Below are 21,087 nucleotides of genomic sequence, written 5' to 3'. Positions count from 1 at the left end.
AGGGCTAGAATATTTCTAGCCGCTAGAGGCAGTGGACGGAGCCTTAATCGCCAGACAGCCAGCAGCTTAGATCGGAGCCACAAACTGCGCAAGCGCAGGAAAACTGGGGGAAAAAACAGTTCTGCTGTTAAATACAGCCTCCCCCTTCCCCCCACGGACATCGGAGACCCCCCCCCCCCCCCCCCGCACACCTCACCGACCCCTGGCACATGGTCCCCTCATCACCCCCCCCCCCCCCCTCCTACCACCGGCCTCAATGGCTGACTAGCATGACCCTCTCTCTCCCCTGCCCCGATCATCACAGAGACACAAACCCCCCTCCCATCAGCACACCTGCAAGTGCTGACTTGGCTTCCCCTTCATGGTAACAAGGCAAACTGCATTAAACTCACTGGAATGCTCTAACGGGCACGTGACTCACAGCCTGCAGCTGACCTGCCCTAACAAGGGAGAGCTCCATAAACACCCCCAGTGATGGGCAGACAGGCAGGCAGTGCAGGAAGAAATGGCCTCCAGGAAGACAGCTCCTCGTTTTTCAGATGCTGACCTGGCCAGGTTTCTGGAGGCAGTGGAGGCAAGGGGGGATACCCTCTTCCCCCCAGCAGGACGCCGTCCCAATGGAAGGGATGGAAACGCAGCCTGGGAGGTCGTGGCAGCATACGTTAGTGCCAGGGCACTGGCCAGGAGAACCGGGAAGCAGTGCCGCAAAAAACTGAATGACCTAATCCGGGCAGCAAGGATGAGTGTTTTACCTCCTCTAGCATCTTTCCCCGAAATGACCCCAAGATCCCCCCCACCCCCAGCACCCTGCATGCTTTCAGCCCCACTGCTGCCTATCGTGCCCCTGACAGCTCAGTAAAATTCCAGATTAAATCCACCCTTCCTGCAAGGAAATGTTTTCTAACTTTCCTTTTAATCCTACTTGTAATTATCTTAAAGTTATGTTTCCCTATACTGTTTCACTGACCAGTGGATACGATCTCTGGACATATCTGACCAAATTTCCATTGTCCGGTAGGTACACAGTGTTGTCGTTGTACAGAGCTAGATGCCTACTGCAGGGAGAATGTACAGCCTTTGCTCTGTTCATTGTGCTCAGCTGTTACCTTTTGCCACATGGAATAGTCTGCCTTTAGACAGGAACAGATATGGGAGTAAAGTTTGCCATATCCATTGAAGCCTCTCTTTAAAAGCCGGCAGGCACTGGTGAAGAATGTTCAGATGTACAGATGTATCTCTGACATCTGTTTTGTGGAAGGGCTTCACAGAAATGCAGAAACCCATGACATGAGTGCATCTTCCTGGCTATCTGTGGCAGAATGGGAAAATTAATGACAGCAAAAGCAACAACTTGTATTTACAACAACAACAATTAGTGAGGGAGGAAGTGTTGATCAGTGTTGTGTCATGAATGCTGTGACTGGTATTGAACATTCTCTCAGTGACAATGATATGTGTGAGTTCTTTGGGAACAAAAGGTTGTTCAGTGGCAAAAATGGTCGCTTTCTGGAAGTCGTTCTCACCAGCAGCCCTTACTGCATATCATCTTTGAGCACGTTGCCACCCTCTAGTTCCTTGTGATCTTCTGTAGGCTTGCTCCTCTTCCTGCTACATGCTCACACCTCCTTAGATGGAAAATTATGCAGCATGCAGCAGATGGTGATGATTTTGAAGCTACACCATGTCTCAGGTGTCCAAACACTGGAATTGCTGCTTTAGTGGTGTGCTTGACAGAAAGACCTCATTGTATCCTCACTCTGTCACTATGTGAAGGATTCTAATTAGGATCCTGAGCAATGACTGCAAAAATGATCCTGGTCTTAGAAAAGAGCTATTTGTTCATTCCTTTGAGAACATTAAATGCTGCAGAAAAAAAGTGGCAAGACTGCTCCCTGGATATTTGACATTAATTTGGCATTAATCTACTTTTGGTGTGAGAAGTACCGTGGGACATTTTCTTATAATAAAGCTGATATATAAATATATAATGTTGCTAAATGTAGTCAGAAGTCACCAAAATATTTCTGGGGCGTAAGCCCATTTTGTTGATTTATGCATTAGACTTAATACCCTGGATTTTCACCCAATCAGGCTGACTTGGAAGCTCTTTAAGAGTGGTGGGCAGCTGGTGGGTTCCAGCTCCCATTCCCATTTCGGGCAATTTTCATCGATGTAAGATATGGGTGCACACTCCCACCCTTGCCAACTCCTTTGTGGCTCCAGTGCCTCCTCCTCCACCATATTAGTGGTGTGGACCCTGTCTGAAAATGAGTGCAGTTCATGGCCTCCCTGAATAGTCATGAATCATGGAGGAACACCAGTCTCAAGTAGGGAACCAAAATAAAAAGCCACCTGCTCCTGGAACTCTTTAATTGGCAGGCTTTCAAATACAGAAAAAAAGTTCATTCAGTTTTAGTGATGAGATATTGTATCTCATCACTGATACAGAATTAACTTTTTATTGCAATGATTGATGATGAGGCTCTGTCCTGCAAAGGTAAGTTGACCATTACATTGATAAGCATTGCTTAAGTGTTGAGATGTATGAGAGTACTTTTTCCAAAGGTAAAAATGTTTTTATGTTTTCAAAACTTAAGAACACTGAAGGGATCTTTGCTGTAATCATCTGAAGTGATTTAAATGCTGAGAGCCCTTTTAAATTGAAAAGCAACCTCAGCAGTTTTCACTTATGGGAAGAACTGCCCCACCTCCTCCTGGACAACTTTGATTGACAGGTCATGCGGCGTAGCTTCGAATTTTTTTTTCAGATTTAATGGACTCTATTGCTTGGATTTCGCAGGTTTTATTTTGGCAGCCATGTCTATTGTGAATGCCTGGCTGAGTTTCAATAGCTGATAACTACTTAGCAGGGGATGATGTCCACATCTGACAGTTTTAAAATAGGTTATTAAAGGATTATCTATCACCAATGTGATAAGTGAATAAATATTTGCTTTTTCACCAGATGGACCACTTGACATGATTTTTTTTTTCAAATGGCTAATATGAATGAGATTATTTTCAATATGAAGTATGTTTGAACGACAACTCAATCATATTTGTTTTAAATATCTATTTCAAAGATACCTGAGGTCTGTCCATAATGAATATTGGGTGAGTGGTGATGGATGATAAATGAGTGCATGGAATGGACATGTGGGGAATGAGGGGAATGGAATGGATGGGAGCTAGTAGGCGGCTTGGGGAATATAAGGGGCTAGGAAGGGGCACAGGGGTGCGAGAGGAATGGAGGGGGTTTGGGAGTATGGAGGGGGCATAGACGACCTGAAGGGAAATAGCGGGTATGTGGGGTGGATGGTAGCTGAGGGTTTAAGGGCCTGATATTCAGCATTACAACTAGTCTAATATCCCAGTAATTGGAGATGGGCGTTCCAGCCGACCAACTTCACCATCTGTCTGCCCCATTTCAATGGCGGGTCTGCCTCCAGAGGTGATGGGCCTGACTCCATTCTGCCCTGCTTCCTTGGAATGAAACACGGGGGGTTGTGCCTTTCTAAAAGTCTCAGATCTGTCAAGTCGGAACATTTTCTACCTCCACCTTCCTATCTTTCCACGGAAATCCAAATGAACCTAGTAACTGTTCATGTTGTCTTTGAGAAGCCTAACTGTTGGTGTTTCTTCTGCTAAGAAAGGTGATAATGGTCTTCATCCTGACAAAGGAAGTGTTAGCCATTTGTTTTATGCAGGATTGCACCGGGGACTTTTATTATTTTTCTAAATCTATCAAAGTGAATAAAAACTGAACCTAATGAATCATGCAAAGAAATGGTCCAATTCCTTCCATTTATAATTTGTCTCAATAACTGAAATTTCTAATTCCAAAAATAATGTTTCTAGGATAAAGTATTAAAAATTGTGTATTTTACAATAACATTATTAAACTTAAATCTAGTCTGTATTTTGTACCTGTGAGTATCTTCATCAACATTTTGACTCAAGAGTTCCAGCCTTTTTCATAAGGTTAGTACACAGGTACAAAAAATAGTCAAAAAAGTATATAGGATGTTGACCTTTATGTCAAGTGGACTAGAATATAAAGGGGAGAAAATGATGTTAAAGATGCACAGAGCCTTCGTCAGATCCAGCATTCTCTTTCCCCAATATGATACAATACAGAACTGCTAGACGCATTCATCGTAGGTGAATCTGGCATGAGAAAGGCATCCGCAAGCCAGGTCTTCAACTAAGGCAAGATGATACCTTTCCAACAATGTCTTATTTCCAGCTCCCCAAATATGATCAATACTGCTACAAACAAAGTTATGATGTGGAGATGCCGGCGTTGGACTGAGGTAAACACAGTAAGAAGTTTAACAACACCAGGTTAAAGTCCAACAGGTTTATTTGGTCGCAAAAGCCACACAAGCTTTCAGAGCCTTAAGCCCCTTCTTGGGATTTAAGAAGGGGCTTAAGGCTCCGAAAGCTTGTGTGGCTTTTGCTACCAAATAAACCTGTTGGACTTTAACCTGGTGTTGTTAAACTTCTTACAAACAAAGTTAACAGTTTCATCAGGACCCAGTCACATTGCAAATGTGGACCCAGTCACACTCACAAAGCCCCACCCTCCAATCAAGATGTTTAACATTATGAAGGGGTTCGATGGAATAGATACAGGAAAACTATTTTTTCTGGTGCGGGGAGTCCAAAAAAGAGGACGCACTCTTAACATTAGAGCTAGACCATTTAAGAGTGAAATTAGCAAGCATTACTTCACTCAAATGATACCAAAAATCTGGAACTCTCTACCTCCAAGAACTCATGAATGCAAGATCAATTGAAAATCTCAAGAGTAATATTAATACATTTTGTTGGGTAAAATTGTCAAGGGATAAAGAACAAAGGCAAATAAATAGAATTGAAATCCAGATCAGCTATGAACTGATTAAATGACAAAGCTGTATAGAGGGACTGAATGGCCTATTCCTGTTCTTATTCAGGTAGCCAGAATTCATGTTTTCTCCCCAGCATCTTTTATCTTAATCATTGATTCCCTCACTAAGAAGTGCCATAGTAACCATGTTATTCACAGACTTTATTTTAAAGCTAGCACTGAGCTGGCTGTTAACACCATTTTCATGCTAAGTGGCTTCCAGTATGCATCAATGTGAAAATAGCAGCATAACTTCAGTTAGGTCCCAAAGTGACCCCAGAATTCACAGAAGCCAGATAATACAAAACACCCTGATGTAGGTCAATTTACATGGCATATAATTCCAAAACAATGTGAAAATGGGGAGTAATTCCTTGGACCAATGGCCCAAACTTCAATAAAGGTATTGAATGATATGAAAAACCTGAAGCTTGAATTTGAACTTTCCTAACAATAAAGGAGATCTGTTCAGAAACAGGAACTCTGCAGGTTACCCACTGCAAAAATGTAATTCCCAGTCCACAGAATAACTGGAGTCTCAGAGTGATAGTGTACTATAATTTAAAAAGGGCAAAACCTTAAAATTTGAATTAGATCGACACAAAGTACTACTTCTCACAAAGGGCATTGAAAATGTGAAATTCTTGTCCTGACAAAACTGCTGAATCCAGGTCAAAACTGAGATAGATAGACATTTGTAAGATAAGGCTATTAAAAACATAGGAACGAGAAGCAGGAGTAGGACATTCAGCCCTTCAATCATGCTGTGCCATTCATTTTGATCATGGCTGATCATCGAATTCAATATCCTGAACCCACCCCCACCCCCCATCCCTTTAGACCCTCGAGCTATATCTAATTTTTTTCTTGAAATCAGGCAACGTTTTGGCCTCAACTACATTCAGTGGTAGTGAATTCCACACATCCGCCATCCTCTGGGTGAAGAAATTTCTCCTTGCCGCAGTTCTAAAAGGTATAGAATCAGAAACTAGAAGGGACACAACAACAGATAAAGGTAGAGAAAGGAGATTCTGATCGACCATCATCTAATTGATTGATGGAACAAGGTTAAGAGAAGATCTTGTGGCACAGTAGCCTCTATGCCTCTGCCTCTGATCAAGTAGTTCTGAGTTCGGGCCCCATCTCAGGGCTTTATGGCCAAAGAAGGTACGTTCATAATGTGGCCAACATGCATTGATACATAGAAAATAGAAGCATTCATTATGATCATTAAATTCAATAACTTTATCCCAACTTCCCTCCATATCCCTTGATCCCTTTAGCCCCAAGAGCTTTATCTAATTCCTTCTTGAAATCACACATTTTGGCCCCAACCACTTTCTGTGGTAGTGAATTCCACAGATTCACCACTCTCTAGCTGAATAAATTTCTCCTCACCTCAGTTCCAAAAGGTTTAGCCCTTATCCTCAAACTATGACCCCTGGTTCTGGACTCCCACACCATCAGGAACATTCTTTCTGAATCTACATGGGCGGCACGGTAGCACAGTGGTTAGCACTGCTGCTTCACAGCTCCAGGGACCTGGGTTCGATTCCCGGCTTGGGTCACTGTCTGTGTGGAGTTTGCACATTCTCCTCGTGTCTGCGTGGGTTTCCTCCGGGTACTCCGGTTTCCTCCCACAGTCCAAAGATGTGTGGGTTAGGTTGATTGGCCATGCTAAAAAAATTGCCCCTTAGTGTCCCGGGATGTGTAGGTTAGAGGGACTAGTGGGTAAATATGTAGGGATATGGGGGAAGGGCCTGGGTGGGATTGTGGTCGGTGCAGACTCGATGGGCCAAATGGCCTCTTTCTGTACTGTAGGGATTCTATTCTATTCTACACTGTCTAATCCTGTTTGAATTTTATAAGTTTCTATGAGATCCCCTCTCACTCTTTTAAACTCCAATGAATATTTATTTATAATCCTAACTGACTTAGTCTCTCCTCATATGACAGTCCTGCCATCCCAGGAATCAGCCTGGTAAACCTTTGCTGCATTCCCTCTACAGCAAGACATCCTCGGATAAGGACACCAAAATTGCACACACTACTCCAGGTGTGGTCTCAACAATGCCCTATACAATTGCAGTAAAATATCCCTATTCCAATACTCAAGTTCTTTCCCTATGAAGGCCAACATACCATTTGCCTTCTTTACTACCTGCTGTACCTGCATGCTTACTTTCAGCAACTGATGCACGAGGACACCAAGGTCTCACCTCTCTCGATTCACACCCATTCAGATAATACTCTGCCTTCATATTATTGCTACTGAAGTGGATAACCTCACATTTCGCCACATTATACTGCACCTGCCATTCATATGCCCACTCACTCAGCCTGTCCAAATCACCCTGAAGCATATCTACATCCTCCTCACAGCCCTCCCTCTGATCTGCAAATTTGGAGATAATACATTTAGTTACCTTGTCCAAATTATTTATAATGTGAACAGTTGGGATCCTGGTACAGATCCCTGTGGTACCCCACTCAATGAATTGAGTTTCAACCTGCAAAATCTTTCCAACACGCCAGTAGCGTACAATAGGAAAGGGAGAGCCTCTTGGTCAGTCATGTTTGGCGGGGAGTGGTGGCCCCCAAGCTATAAGCCTGTTCCAGGAGAAACCTCATTATGGGAACTGATGAGTTTCTGCCTTGTGCACCACTAGGTGCGGGAAGAGAAACAACAGGGTTGAGGGGCTGAATGGTCTATTTCTTTCCCTATGTTGCTGTGGCCTTTGGGCTTGCAGATTGGAGTGTAGCACAGTCCCGGAACTGGAAAGCATTTTTTTTGTCCATAAATTTAATTTGTGAATAATCATATTGCAACCATTTTTTAAAAGGTGCATTTAGAAAGAATAAGACATAAAGCATACAAACTTTTCAGTAGATTCTGCAAATATAGTTGGATAGTGCTTAACACAACTTTTCAGGGTTTTTTTTTGTAAACGGTTCTTTTGTCAAGCTTTTATGTAAATTGGACCTCCTCTTCCGGGCCCTCGTGGTCCAGAGTGTATCAAATTTACAATGAAATAACCTCGCGATTTGGATTTCGAGCTGTTTAACCAGTTGGTTTTCTTTAATGTGTTATTTTTTGTGTGTGTAATTGCTGCAATTATTTCGCAACCTTTCAGCCGGGGAGCATCGGTTCGTTGGCTTGCCGGATTCTGAAACGGATCTGAAATCAACCACTTACTAAATCCTTAGAAATTGGAACTGGGTCTCAAAACAAAAAGTTCGACGGCGGCTTGTGTCATTTTTTTTTGAAAGCAAAAATATTTAATGTTCAGTGGTGCCGAGGATCCCTGGGGTTTTGTATTTTACAGAGAAAGGTTGGGCAATATACCCTTTTTATCCAGCTTTTTTTTTGTTTTTAGGAATAAGTCCAAACGATTTGTCAGATGCTGAAACTCATTAACTTCCCCTTGGCTCTCGCAATGTGTCTGCTGAGCCCATTGTGCCAAGCTCTGGCGTTTTTCTTCACTAATGCGACGCTTTTTTCTGCTCGTTCGGGGAAACAAATTACTTTCCAAAAGATCGCGAGGGATGTTTTGATGAGAATTTCATTTGTACCGAGCTGGAAGGCCCTGTAGTTAACATTTGGTGGACTTAATTGGACTTTTCTTTTACCCCTTTAAAATCTGAAGCTGCTCTACTAATCCCTCATTTGTAATCAATTGTGTTGACTAAACAAAAGTATAGGTCGTTCTTTCTTCCTGTTCCAGACAATCCTTTGTTGAGTTTAAATGCCCTATTATTAAGTGATCCTGGTAGTATAGATGTACTCGATTGTTGACAGTTCATTATTGCGCTTTTGTCCATTTAATCATTCTCTCTGTGTTTTGCATGTGCATACAATAATGAGCTCCGTTGTCAATTAACATGTTTCTAGGAGCAAAACTGGTTGCTCAGATGTTTTAACAAGAAGCGCAGAGAAAAGGGCAACGCACTGTCTTGAGGTTGTTTACTTCCCAGCACTTTCTCAATGCACCAGGTTACTGCCAGTCCTCACACTGACCCGGGTCTTCCGCGCGGTCCTAGTGCAGGAACGACTCATCTCAAACGAGGAGCAAATGGATGGGGTTGCCGGGGGGGGGGGGGGGGGGGACGATTTGATATCGGAGTCACACTAGGTGCAAAAAAAATCTGTTCTTTTTAAAAGGACTGTTGTTTGTAATTTGATATCTTTGGTCCCATTTCAAAATATTCGCAGATCTTTAAATCCGCAACCCTTACAGGTATTCAATTTTAAATCCATTGTTTGGATATTTGGAATGACGTTTCTGCTGTTACATCTGAGAATGTAACTATTTCGATGGAATTTCGGCAGCTGAGAAAAACTCTTTCCACTAATCTTGTTGAAGTTGCAGCGCAAGCGAACTTCTTCGAAATAATTGTCATTTTAGTATTAAGACTGTTATCTGTTACACAGAGTCAAGATTATTTAATTTTACCAGCTCTTTAAGGTACAGCATTTGGACAGGTTTCCCAAGGCATTGCGTTTGTTGCCTATAATAAACAGTTGGAGACTTGGACTCTATTGCAACTTGCATCATTAAATAAAATGACACGATGGACGGAATGACCTTAGCTACAATTACTTCTATTGATATTGGGCGATCACAAACATCTTCATGATCTCATATAAAATTGATTTTAAAAGGGGTAGGGTGAAAACGTGCAACTGGACTTCAGTATAATGTGGGTGGTACCTCCACCGGAAACTTCCTGCACTCAGATATTCGTCACCTGAAGCCAGCATGCCCAGCTAAATGGAGCATATATTTTCAGCAAATCAGTTGGGCACACAATATAAAGGTGCAATCCTTAGAATGGGATGAATTCGATTTATGATTATTGGATCAGTACTTATGCTTATTTAATTATCTCAACTTTCAATTTTTAATAATTCTGCAATGTTCACTAATAGTGAAATGTTAAGCTGCTGATATGTAATGTGGGCTATCTGTTTTACTTTTATTTTCAGTTACGAACGTACTGACAGTTTGCCAGGGTTAGTACTCCGCAAGGACCAGTATCACAACCGCTTCGATAACCATACATGACAAGGAATGTTAATAGTGGCAACATACAGCCTATCAGTACAACCCCATAAGTCCTGCATTTTGACTAGGAAGCAGTTATTGTATAAAGGAGATATTGTTGCCAGATTGTTCCTTCGTTAAAAATATTTGATGAGTTTCTAACTAACTACCCAAATGCGACATTATTGCACACCTGATCTCTAAAGTCAGCCTGTGAAATACTATATTGTAAACTGGTCACAAATATGTGAAAAACGTTGCCATTGTTAATTACTGCTGTAAATTTGTGTAGTTTTTATGTGTAAGAAACCTCATAACATGATCGCCCTGAACCCTCTGGCATCATAAAAAATATATGAATCCGATTCGAGTCATTTTTGTTTACATACATTTTGCGAGTAAATTCAATAACACAAGCGTTTCCTTCAAAATGGAATTGGGGTTATAAATAAATAATCAACCAAAAGTGAATGCGGATGTTCCTAAAGAAGCAAGCTGAATAAAACATCAATTTGAAATCAAGCAGGTTTCATTCTGTTTGCCCGAGTGCGAGGTGTAAGTACTGACCAACCTGTTACCAAGAATCAGTAAGGGAAAATAATTCTGAAGAATCCATTCATACATCCCAGTGAAAATAATGAACACGATATATTGTATCAAAAGTCAATTCTTGGCCATAACGTTAAGTCTTATCTGATGGTTTTTCACTAAGTAACATTCTTTCTGGGGAATGATCATTGTAGTATATGAATTATAATAGATACATCATTATAATATCCTTGTATGTGCTAGCATCTGCTTGGGTATTTTCTAGTTGGCATTTGCAAACCGTTTGACTTTTTTGTAAGTGTCAATGAAAATGAAACTATCTGCAAACAAAATGAAAATGTGGATTTAGTTCCTCTAAATATACAACTTAGTTGTATCTTCTGAGAACTTAAAAAAACAATCCTACTGATCGATGCTACATTTAATATCAAAGCTAACGAGCAGCAAATGAATCCTGGAAGAAAATAAATCGGGATTTGACATGGAAATTGGACGGAATTTAGCGGACTAAACTATCCTTGGCGATCACGAAGGAGCAAATTGACAAACAGTCGATATCTGCAAAAAGCCGAAATAAATATTGGGTAATATAACCTGGTAGGAGTGTCACTGTATTTATATATAGATTGACAGAAATGTATGAACGCCTATGGGTTGGATTGCATATGCGCTATATGGATATACAAAGCAAATGCGGATGTACACATTCAGCCTATATATGCAGCAATTGTGCATATGTGCATGTACACTAAGGTTGCTTGTTTGGGATGCGGGTGGATGCAGCATTTTGTTTTGTCTTTTGCAGGTTGTACTGTCTCCAGGTTTCCTCTTGGCTTTGTCTCCCCAGGAAGCAAAAGTATCTCCCAATTGCTAATTAAAACATGAGGTGTCAGTCAGCTGTATTTATGAATATGGTGTAACTAGGGCCTGTAAATAAATCTGGGCATGTTTATTCCTTCTATCCACCCTGACCTGCTGCGACAAGTTTCCCAATTTGCGCTTGCATGTTTTAACGAATCTTATGATGTAAGTATGCTTGGCTGAGGTAAATTTAAACTCGCAGCAGTCCTTCCGTTCAAATGCTCTAACTTTACAGTACAACCAGAGGGTACTTAAGTTTTATTAATGTTGCTGAGGGCCTGGTCTTTCTGAAAGTTACACTTCCAAAACACTTACGATATTGTAACTAACCATATAGTATAGTATTGCGGTCCACGAACAACAGTTGAATGAAGCATCGTCTCTGGTCAGTTGGAAGTGTTACAGCGTCACTTAGTTTTGCACCCGTCTCACGATGAAATGCAGCATCCATAAATTGTCAATGCAATAGTCCATAGAAACGTGGAAATGTTTAATATATTTACGTGTATAACTTTTTAAAACGTCCCCATTGGAAATAGTTAAGACATGGAAATGTATCCCGGAACGGAGAACCATATTTATTTGTAGCTGGCATGAAGTTGCCGCGTCGAAAAGATCCAGGATTAAAATAACTTTCGAGAATTTATAAAACATCACGGGACAACTGCGATGAATTGGAGAAAACAATTTGTGGGTTAGCATTACAAGCCGCTAAGAGGTTACACCTTTTGGAGCCTGTATTGTTAATAGTTGGAACAAGGGAAGTACAAAACAAAGTTAGAACATGTTGACAAGAGCAGTTGTACCTGTTAAGTTTGGTCTTTGCAAGCTAACACATTGATTGTGGATGGGTTTCGGTGGTGCGGGGACGGTCAGACACTTGCTTGTTTTAGGAGAGGCAACTGTCAGTGATTTTCCCACTGGCACCTGGCGCTTTGCAGAGTCCGCGGCATTTAGAATTTCACTTTTTGTTCGTGTATTGGGAAATAAGTATCTCAGTATGTGTGGGTGAGTGGGTTGGTGAAAAAATCAAGAGTGAGAGAGAGAGGGAGTAACTTTTGATTCTGTAAGAAGTAGTGGGAATGTTGTGAGGGGCAATGTGGCCAAGAAGGCGCCTCGAAAGCTCCAGTGAGGACTCGTCTTCTACTGAAAACAATTGCAATTTCCATCATCAGCGTGCAGCAAGCAGTAATAGATCGAGCTGTAAGTGGAGACTTTTGTGTCTAACATGGTTCCTTAATATAATTAGCAAGCCGCTTTTGTTTCGTTTTTAATTAAAATAACACATTTCCCCCCCAAAAGCACATGACGGTAACTCTGTAGCTCAGTCTAGAAGCCCGCTAAGATTAGCCCACTCAATTAACTGTAAAAAGGTGTACACGCAATTCTCTTCAAATTATTGGCCTTTTAATCAGTCCCTGGATAGTTTCATCGTTTACTGTTAACGGTTAATTTAAATTTCATTGAGAAACAGAGAGTGAGCAGCACGCAGCTGAGCTGAAATCAGAATTTTGTTGATACACTGTAATAATATTGTTCGTCTAGACGTGGAGAGAATAAATTATCCCGCATTAAAAAGAGCGAGACATGGGGAAAGGAGTTTTTTGAAAACCCTAAGTACTTTATTATCCACTGTTACATCAAATTGGCTAATATGGAAATGCCTTCTCCTGAGAGAGCTTGCCTGATTACCACTAACACTGCTGAAAGCGCACTGCCCCTGCTTTGAGCTTGCTCATATTCTGTGGATCAAGTGTGGGATCATTTCATTCTAAAAATAAAACAGCAATTTGTTGCCGACAGCAGGTCGAGAAGAGACACTTAATCTGCATGAGTAAAACGCTCAATTGCCCAAACTGGGTAATTTCGTAATCAATCGCCCAGAAAATATCCCGCCGCACTAATAGCCTCCGATTGCAAGTGTAGTGTGTGAGGTTACACAGCGGACACTAGAAGAGACTTTTCCACTTCAATACAATCTAACTTCTCACATCACTGGGTATTTATTTCAAATACAATACTGCGAGAACCTTGCCTATTAATAATAATAAACTCGGCTCACCCGTTGTCGCGCAGTAAACGTATTTTTAAAAGTACACATTTTCCCCTAAAAGGTGGCGAAGTTGTTGAAAGCGCCATCCAGATACTTTACTAAAACGGATGCATTAAAACTTTAGGAAAAGTGCGGATTCGAGGTGTTTTCACTTTGAATCAGTCAATTGATTTTTCAAATGTCTGTTTTGCCTGCCTCATTAGACCTTTGAAACATACTTTAGTACACATTGCTAAAACTGTTCTTCGGATGGTTGTATATTTTTTTGTTTGCGTTCTATCCCGTTTATTTTATTTGTTTTAAAGATCGAGTATATTTTCTTCAAACCCAATGGATGTTTGCAAATCACAGGGCGTTGTGAAATGCTGAAGGATCGAGACGCAATCAGTTGGTGATGTTTTATTTGGACAGTGGAGTGTTTTGGGGAAGCCAAATACTGGAAAGAAATCCACTGACCAATCTTCAGGTCAAAACCGTCGAATTCGCCCATCTGCGCTGCGTGGTGGGACGTGATAACAGTTCTATTTCTCCCTCGGCACAGACAGGACCCGGTGTCACTACTGGGTTGTCAGCAAAAGTAACGAAATAAAAGATTTTTTTGGAACTGTCCTGTGCCGCACTTAGTGCAACCGAGCCCGGATGTTTCCTAAACTCTACTGCTTTGTGTAATTTAAATAAAACATGCAGTTCGGAATAAATGTAGCATTTAAACAGGAATATGCGAAATACGTTATTGTTAAATTTCAGCAAATGGTATACCTTCGTATCAGTTTGTACCGATGCCCATAATAATAAGCAGATCAGCTTTCGCCCCGTTCCATTTATTGGCGAATCTGTGCAATTCAAATAAACGCATCATTGGAAACTTTATTTTTTATTTTCCAGTTAGACACGTTCAATTTTTACAACGGGGTTTAAATTTACAGAAATGCAAACGAACCGACGTCCTAACAAATACTTTAAAATTTCAGATTTACCAATCCACGGTAAGTTTCATATATAAAATACTACAATACAGAAAAAAATAATATGATATAAGACATTTAGTTAGCATTTTAACATGGATATTTACATTACGATTCATTCACAACACTTTTGGAATATTGTAGGACCAAGACATGCTGTCGCTTCTCGATATTTTTTTCTTTGTTAATTCGACCCATTTAAACATACAAATTCAAGTGTGAAAAGTTATCTTATGAATTGTCCACTGTTGCATAACTGTGTGCGAAGTAAAGAGCATTGCAGTGCATCGGAAAATCTCAAATAGGTCATACTTAAAAATGCATGTACGCCAAAATGATTGTCCGCCAAAAAAAACCCCTAAATCGAAGTCTATAAAACTAACTTTGCCCCACCCTTGAACGTTCGTTTGCCGGGGCTGTGGCGGAGTTACCATCGTGTAATTTCCTTATATGCTTCTTCAAGTCAAAGTTCCTGCAAAATCCTTTCCCACAAGTGCCGCAAGTGAAGGGCTTTTTATCATTGTGAGTGTGCATATGAAACGTTAAATTATAGACCTGATGGAATGCTTTGTTGCAAATATTACATTTGAACTGTTTTTCTCCGCTGTGAGTTAGTTTGTGGTTCTTGTAGTTTCCTAGTGGGAAAGAAGAAGAACATTGAAGTTAGTGAAAGTTTTTTTTTCCTCCACCACCAGGGTCAGGAGTTCACAATTAAGTTAATTTCAGATGAGGGAATGTCTATGTTAAGAAGAAGTAAAGCTTCATTAAGCAGTCTTGTGTTAGTGTGCGCGTATGGGAGTCAAGAAGTTGTCAAACTTTGTCTCAATCAAGTAAGGACTGCATAAAACTGTCAGATTAGGAATTAGATAGAGGTCAAGCTTCTGACCCACAACCCAAATTAAGGAGCCATATTAGAAGAAGGTTAGTTCAAAATGACACGACTGATTGGAAATAGGTTGAATTCAGCCTGGCAGCTATACAGTGGACATGCTGTAGAAAAAAAAACATTTCTTAATGGCACTGTTACTTTAATGTGAATTAAGAATATTAGACTTTGATAACGTGTGCACAACCCCGCGAACAATTTCTGTAGTCCTGAGTTCTGCAATCCTAGTTCTACCGTAGTTCTGTGTTACTGTGTAATGGGACTATGTTTACCAATGGAAGCAGTAGGGCTAAATTAATAAATGTTATTAAATTATTAAAGAAAGTCAATTGAACTAAAATGCAGAGGCAAGATTGAATCATGGATGTTATATTAGTCGAGAAATACGTGACAGTTTCCGTGAAAATGACACGCATTCATAGTAGGCACCAGCAAGACTATACCATCAACCTAAGGGTTAAATATGATGGACGCACGGGCCATATGGATACCTACTCGTGTGAAGACTAATTCAAATTAAAGTAGACGCTACTTTGAAAAGTACCTTTTTGGTGAAATCCTTTCCCACAGAACTCGCAAACAAAAGGTTTGTAGCCAGCGTGGATCCGAATGTGAGTGTTGAGAGTGGAACTTCGGTTAAAAGCTTTTCCGCACTGATTGCATTTATGAGGTTTCTCCTGAAAAGGAATGGCAGGGATCATTTGAACACCGGCGGTCGGATAAACATAGTTAATCAGAAATAAACTGAACGGAGGCAATTGTTCAGCAAAGACACGGGGCGTGCGCGAATTTTAATTCCAAGGCAGTACATTTAATAAAAAACTATTGTATTTAAACCATTTAAACTGAGATTACAAAAAGTAATTTAAAAAACTGAAATGAGAACTGATACTGTTTAAACAGGAATGCGGGCATTGTCTTGTACACAGTGCATATGTTATTACTCAATCATACTGAAAGTAGATAAGGGAGCGGCTCACATAAACTCATTAGTAAATTGTTTGCTGTTAAAGGTTGCTGGATAGTGAGGGAAGACGCGAGCACGTACCTGTGTGTGGATTATTTTATGTCTGCACAGGGTACTAGCTTGTCGAAAACCTTTTCCACAGACCTTACACACAAACGGCCTGGCTCCAGTGTGAACTGGCATGTGACGTGTTAAGTTATAATGGGCATTAAAAACCTGGAGAAGGGGAAAAAAATAAACACGAACATGTAATTTGTCTTGGAACCGCACAGTTGATGTCGATTTATTTTTTTTCCCTATTTCTCTCTCACGAGAACGGTATTCATGATCGGTGAAAAAATACATTGTGGTAAAATTGCTGCTTAAATCTGCACCTTACCTTGCCACACACTTCGCAGGTAAAGTTTTTGGGTTTGCCATCATTTGAGGTGTTGCTCAGTTTTTGATGGTTTTTAATGACATTCTTTTCGACTGGAAAGCTGCTGTTTTCTTTGATCACTTGGTCCAGCTGTCCCGGGATACGCTCCTTATGAGGAAACTGTGGCGTTGGATATTTCTCTGCAGCCAAGCTGGCAAATTTAGCATTTTCCAACAAAAGGAGTTTCTGGTGAGCAGAAAGCGAGGCTGGGGGCTGGGAGCCCAGGATGTGAGATGGGAAGATGTGATGTCCATGAAGCAACTCTGAAGGGTGGTAGGTAGTGTCCAGATAGTTGAAGTAATAAAGGGAACCGTTGGCAGGCATTGCGACCGTTTGGTTTATGACTTGGGGCTTGATCAGTCTGTTAGTGGTCATCATGGAAGGGCCTAAAGTTAAGTCCGTTTTGCAGCACATCCCACAGTTTGATTTGCACATTGCCGCGGAAGTACAAAGTGACCCCCTCAGGTTAGTCTTCCATACCTCAGAATAGTTCAAGAGAGCTTTAGCTTGCAAGTCATAAGGAAAGGGTTGGATAGGAAGCATACACGGGACGGGAGAGCACAGTTTCCCAACCTTTTTGCCTTCTGCTTTTTCCAAGCTTTGTCTTTGTTCAGCGTGGCTCCTTGGTTCTGAGGTTTTGGCCATGATTCTTTCGATAGAAAAGGCCAGTGCCTTTGGGGTAGCTCCATTGCAGGTAGTGGCGGAGGCTCCATTCCTTGCCGTTTGCCTGGGACAGGACACAACTGTCTCCAAATGACCAGAGCTTGCCATCCCAGGACTTGGTGTGAGCAGCCGCTGACTAGAGCCGCTCTGATCTCCCCTGCATTCCAGGAAAGCCAAGACACACATCAATTTAATAAGCACCTTGCGTTTGGCATGTCACCCATTAACATTCAAATCAACATCCCCATGAACAATGGCACCGAGGGGCACCAGATTAATGCTCATTAAGCAGCACAAAAGAACGAATTACAAGGACAGCGAAAATCTTTGCTGATAGATTTTAAAAGCTATACTGTAAGCACAAGCCACCAGTTTGATACTGGAAATTCCGAGTACTAACTTACTGAGGAGTGATGTGCCAGACGCCACCGTCTATATCTAACGGGTTCTACATTTACTAGAGAGCGGAGAAGATTATCCAAGGACTGCGTGTGGCTATACTGTCACATTTTGATAGCACACATCCTCATCAGTGTGAGATCACTGTCTGTTGCATTTAGCTGACATCACATGAAGTCACTTAGCAAGGTGACATCCAAATAGCATCAGCCCATTCCAATCTCCCACCAGCACCCACAATGCTCGTGGGCGAAGTGGCTGTGAGGGTATGAAAAAATAATTGTGCATTTAATATGCTTTAATGTATCGCAAGGTCTGTTTACATTGCTCATGGGCTACCTTTTAAATGATTAGGAAAATAAGCAGATTGAATAGCGCAGCCTCAATTGTTATTAGCACTCCATAGAAAGGATAATTTTCCAAAATTGTTTTTTAAAATTATTTTAAACAAGGAGACGTTCATTTGAACTCAGTCTCGGCACTCAAGCTCCGGGTAGGACTTGAGAGAGAGAAAAAAATCTTTAGTGAATAATAAATGAAGCGTTCCTAATATAATGCACACAACAGACAGATCTCTCTGAACGCTGCGGAAACAATTGACTTTTATTCATTCGGAACATCCACCCCCAGCCCCGTTCCCAGTGAAAGTTGGAAGAATTCGACCGCAAAGATAACGTTGTGGATTATTCTTGTGCATTAAAGTGCACACTCTGCTCCGTAATGCGTAGATTTTAAAGGCGGTTTCCTAAGTAACCCCCCCCCGCCCCCCCCCCACCCCATTTACTTCTCACTGTGTGGTTATGCGGCATGCAACTAAAACTTGTCCTTTTTTTAACAGGTTAAAATAAATGCATTTATTTTTGATCCAGTACTTACTATTTGTATAGTTATGGGGGGTTGGGGGGGGGGGAGGGGGGGAGGGGGTTAGATTCCACCTGTGGCAATAGCAGATTGCAATTTCAGAATCTCCCCAGGACCCGATTAAACGTTTTCCTCCTTCACCTATTCAGAGCAGCCAATTTTCCAAAGCGATTCATATTGTTGTACCCCTTGTAAAGCGGTTCTTTCAATCTTAGTCACTAAAGCACCGCGTGGAACCCGGTTTTGTGTTCTTTTTGAGAGAGAGAGAAAAAAACGCGTTACGATGCGGATTAGGAGCCGAAGAGAAAAAAAGGACTGCGCCTGGCCAGAGGTAAAAGCGGGCAATGAAAAGGCTCTTTTTTAACAAGCCTTTTTAGAAAGTTTCTGGAATTTACTCCCAAAACTTCTGTGTTCTCTCGACAATGGCCAAGTGTCTGTTCATTTGAGGCCGGTTTAAATCTTCTGTTTGCTGACGATTTCACCTGAGAAGCACAACAAATTATTATCGCAGAATTGATTGAGACGATACCCCCCCTCCCCCCCCAAAAAGGAGGGGGGGGGGGGGAGGCTGAAGAGCGAGACAGCATCAAAAGTGATCATGAAAAGGAAGCCTAACAAATGATCTTCGGACCATCGCGATTGTACTTGTTTTTTTGGTCGTTTTAATATTTCCTTGCTTCGAAATCAAAACGGGGGCATTCATTCCGAGATTCATTCCGCCATGTGTTATGCCTTAATTCATATTACTGACTAGAGGCGATTTAAGATATAGCAGAAAGTGGATAAAGCAGTTTGGAAATTGGGGGGGGGGGGGGGGGGTTGAAGTACAATGAACATAGGACATATTCCTTTGAAGGTAATTGCAGGACAAATACTTCACTGAAATAATCAGACACAGATAAGGATCCAAAAAAGCGCCAGGTTGGAAACATTTCTCAGATTGTATATCCCTTCTTGAGAACATCAGATAAATAGACTTTCAAACATTGTCATTGCTTATGCTGTGATGTGGTGCATTTCCTGCTAACTTTAGCTCTGGTTGTGTGTAATTGGAATGTGCTTTGATAGAAGCCGATGCTTCATTAAATGCGTTTGACACTATTATGCGATACGACGCAGTCTCTGTCCAACAGTGGATCCCCATTTCTGTACTTTCGAGGTAATTCATTTCTGAAGGGCCTTCCCAAACTGAGTGCTCAAGGAAGGGAGAGGATTGGCTGCCGTGTTGTATTTAAGCGCAATAAGGCGACACTACTTGTGGAATGTGATTGCAGGAATGTTGTAGTAGCACTCGAAGGGTTAATGTTTAATCAGCGAAGCTGTCTGACCCTTTTCTCTTTCTACTGCACTAATTTAAGGGGCGGGATGTTTGTTCTGTATTAGAATTGTAAATTCTTGCAGAGCATTAGACTGGTCCTGGCAAAGAGCAGCAAAAGGGCCAGAAAAGGACCACAGGAATCTTCCAACAAACACGGACAACCTGGTAGTTGATGCAATCCTATTCCTGATTTTTAAAAATTATTTTGTATGGGTCTATTTAAATCCCAAGAGTAAATGAAAGTGCAACAGCCCTACTCTATTTCCTGTCGATTACTTCCATATTGTCCAGTTAAACTTTATTACACTTTTGGAGTTTACATTAAATGGCGTTTAAGGGGAACGCTTGTGAGGTTAAACCCACGAGTCTCGCAGCTCCGTTATTTAAAAGTAAATGTTCAACTTGGTCGTGAGGGGGAAATGCACAACTAATTTAAGCAAAAGTTAGTCTCAACCGACGTCTTACTGTGACAAAGTCTTTGACGTGCGATATTTGAAATAATTGGGGAAACAGGTTTTTTGACAAGTCCAAGTCTTGTCTTGTATGATACAAGTCCAGTTTTTTGCATCATACAACTGCTGCTGTGGTTACATCATTTATAGGGTTGGAAATAGTTCATTGTACAAAGCAATAACTTCCATTTATGTAGCGCCGTTCAGGATATCCCAAAGCGTCAATTAAGTATGGTCACTGTTGTAATGTGTACAAGAGCAGCCCAAACCAAACTGCAATGAGATAAATTACCAGCCCGCATGCTTTAGGTGTTGGCCCAGGGAAGGATGTTTGTTGACCAGTATTATAAAAAAAAATTCCCTCCATCTAAAAGGGCGAGCCTCTCTTGAGAAGCTCATCAGAAGATGGGGCCTTAGCTCTTTATTGAGGCATCAGCCTAGACCATTTTCTCAAGTATCAGAGTGTGACTTGAATTTAGGGCCTACTGACTCAGTGGCGAGGGTGCTATTACTTAAACTAAGTTGACACCTATAAGGTGTCACACTGGAGGCTGCACATGGGGAAAACATGCTTGTAAACAGATTGGGTGAAAGTATTTAGAAGCTGGTGTTGAAACTGTAGTTTGATAGGGTCGCAGAAAGCAACAGCAATCACTATGTACAAAAACCCACACCTGCATCGCATTCGTGAGAGGATTCGAAACTCTATTCCACCTATTGTCAATTTATGTTAATTCATCTCTCTACTTCAATTACAGT

At 41.3% G+C, this 21,087-nt stretch overlaps 1 protein-coding gene across 1 annotated transcript; it reads right to left on the bottom strand.

The window, feature by feature from the left end:
• Window positions 1-14,742: 14,742 nt before the first annotated feature.
• On the bottom strand, window positions 14,743-17,406 carry fezf2 (FEZ family zinc finger 2). Its single transcript, XM_078203232.1, has 4 exons — window positions 16,597-17,406; window positions 16,299-16,433; window positions 15,795-15,927; window positions 14,743-14,999 (listed from the first exon to the last, which is right to left on the bottom strand). The coding sequence occupies exons 1-4, from the start codon at window positions 17,404-17,406 to the stop codon at window positions 14,743-14,745; spliced, it is 1,335 nt and encodes a 444-aa protein (XP_078059358.1).
• Window positions 17,407-21,087: the final 3,681 nt, after the last annotated feature.

This window comes from Mustelus asterias, chromosome 3 (genome assembly GCF_964213995.1).
Source record: "Mustelus asterias chromosome 3, sMusAst1.hap1.1, whole genome shotgun sequence".
Lineage (NCBI taxonomy): Eukaryota > Metazoa > Chordata > Chondrichthyes > Carcharhiniformes > Triakidae > Mustelus > Mustelus asterias.
The sequence above is the reverse complement of the archived record's forward strand: the minus strand, read 5'-3'. Positions and strand labels throughout refer to the sequence as shown.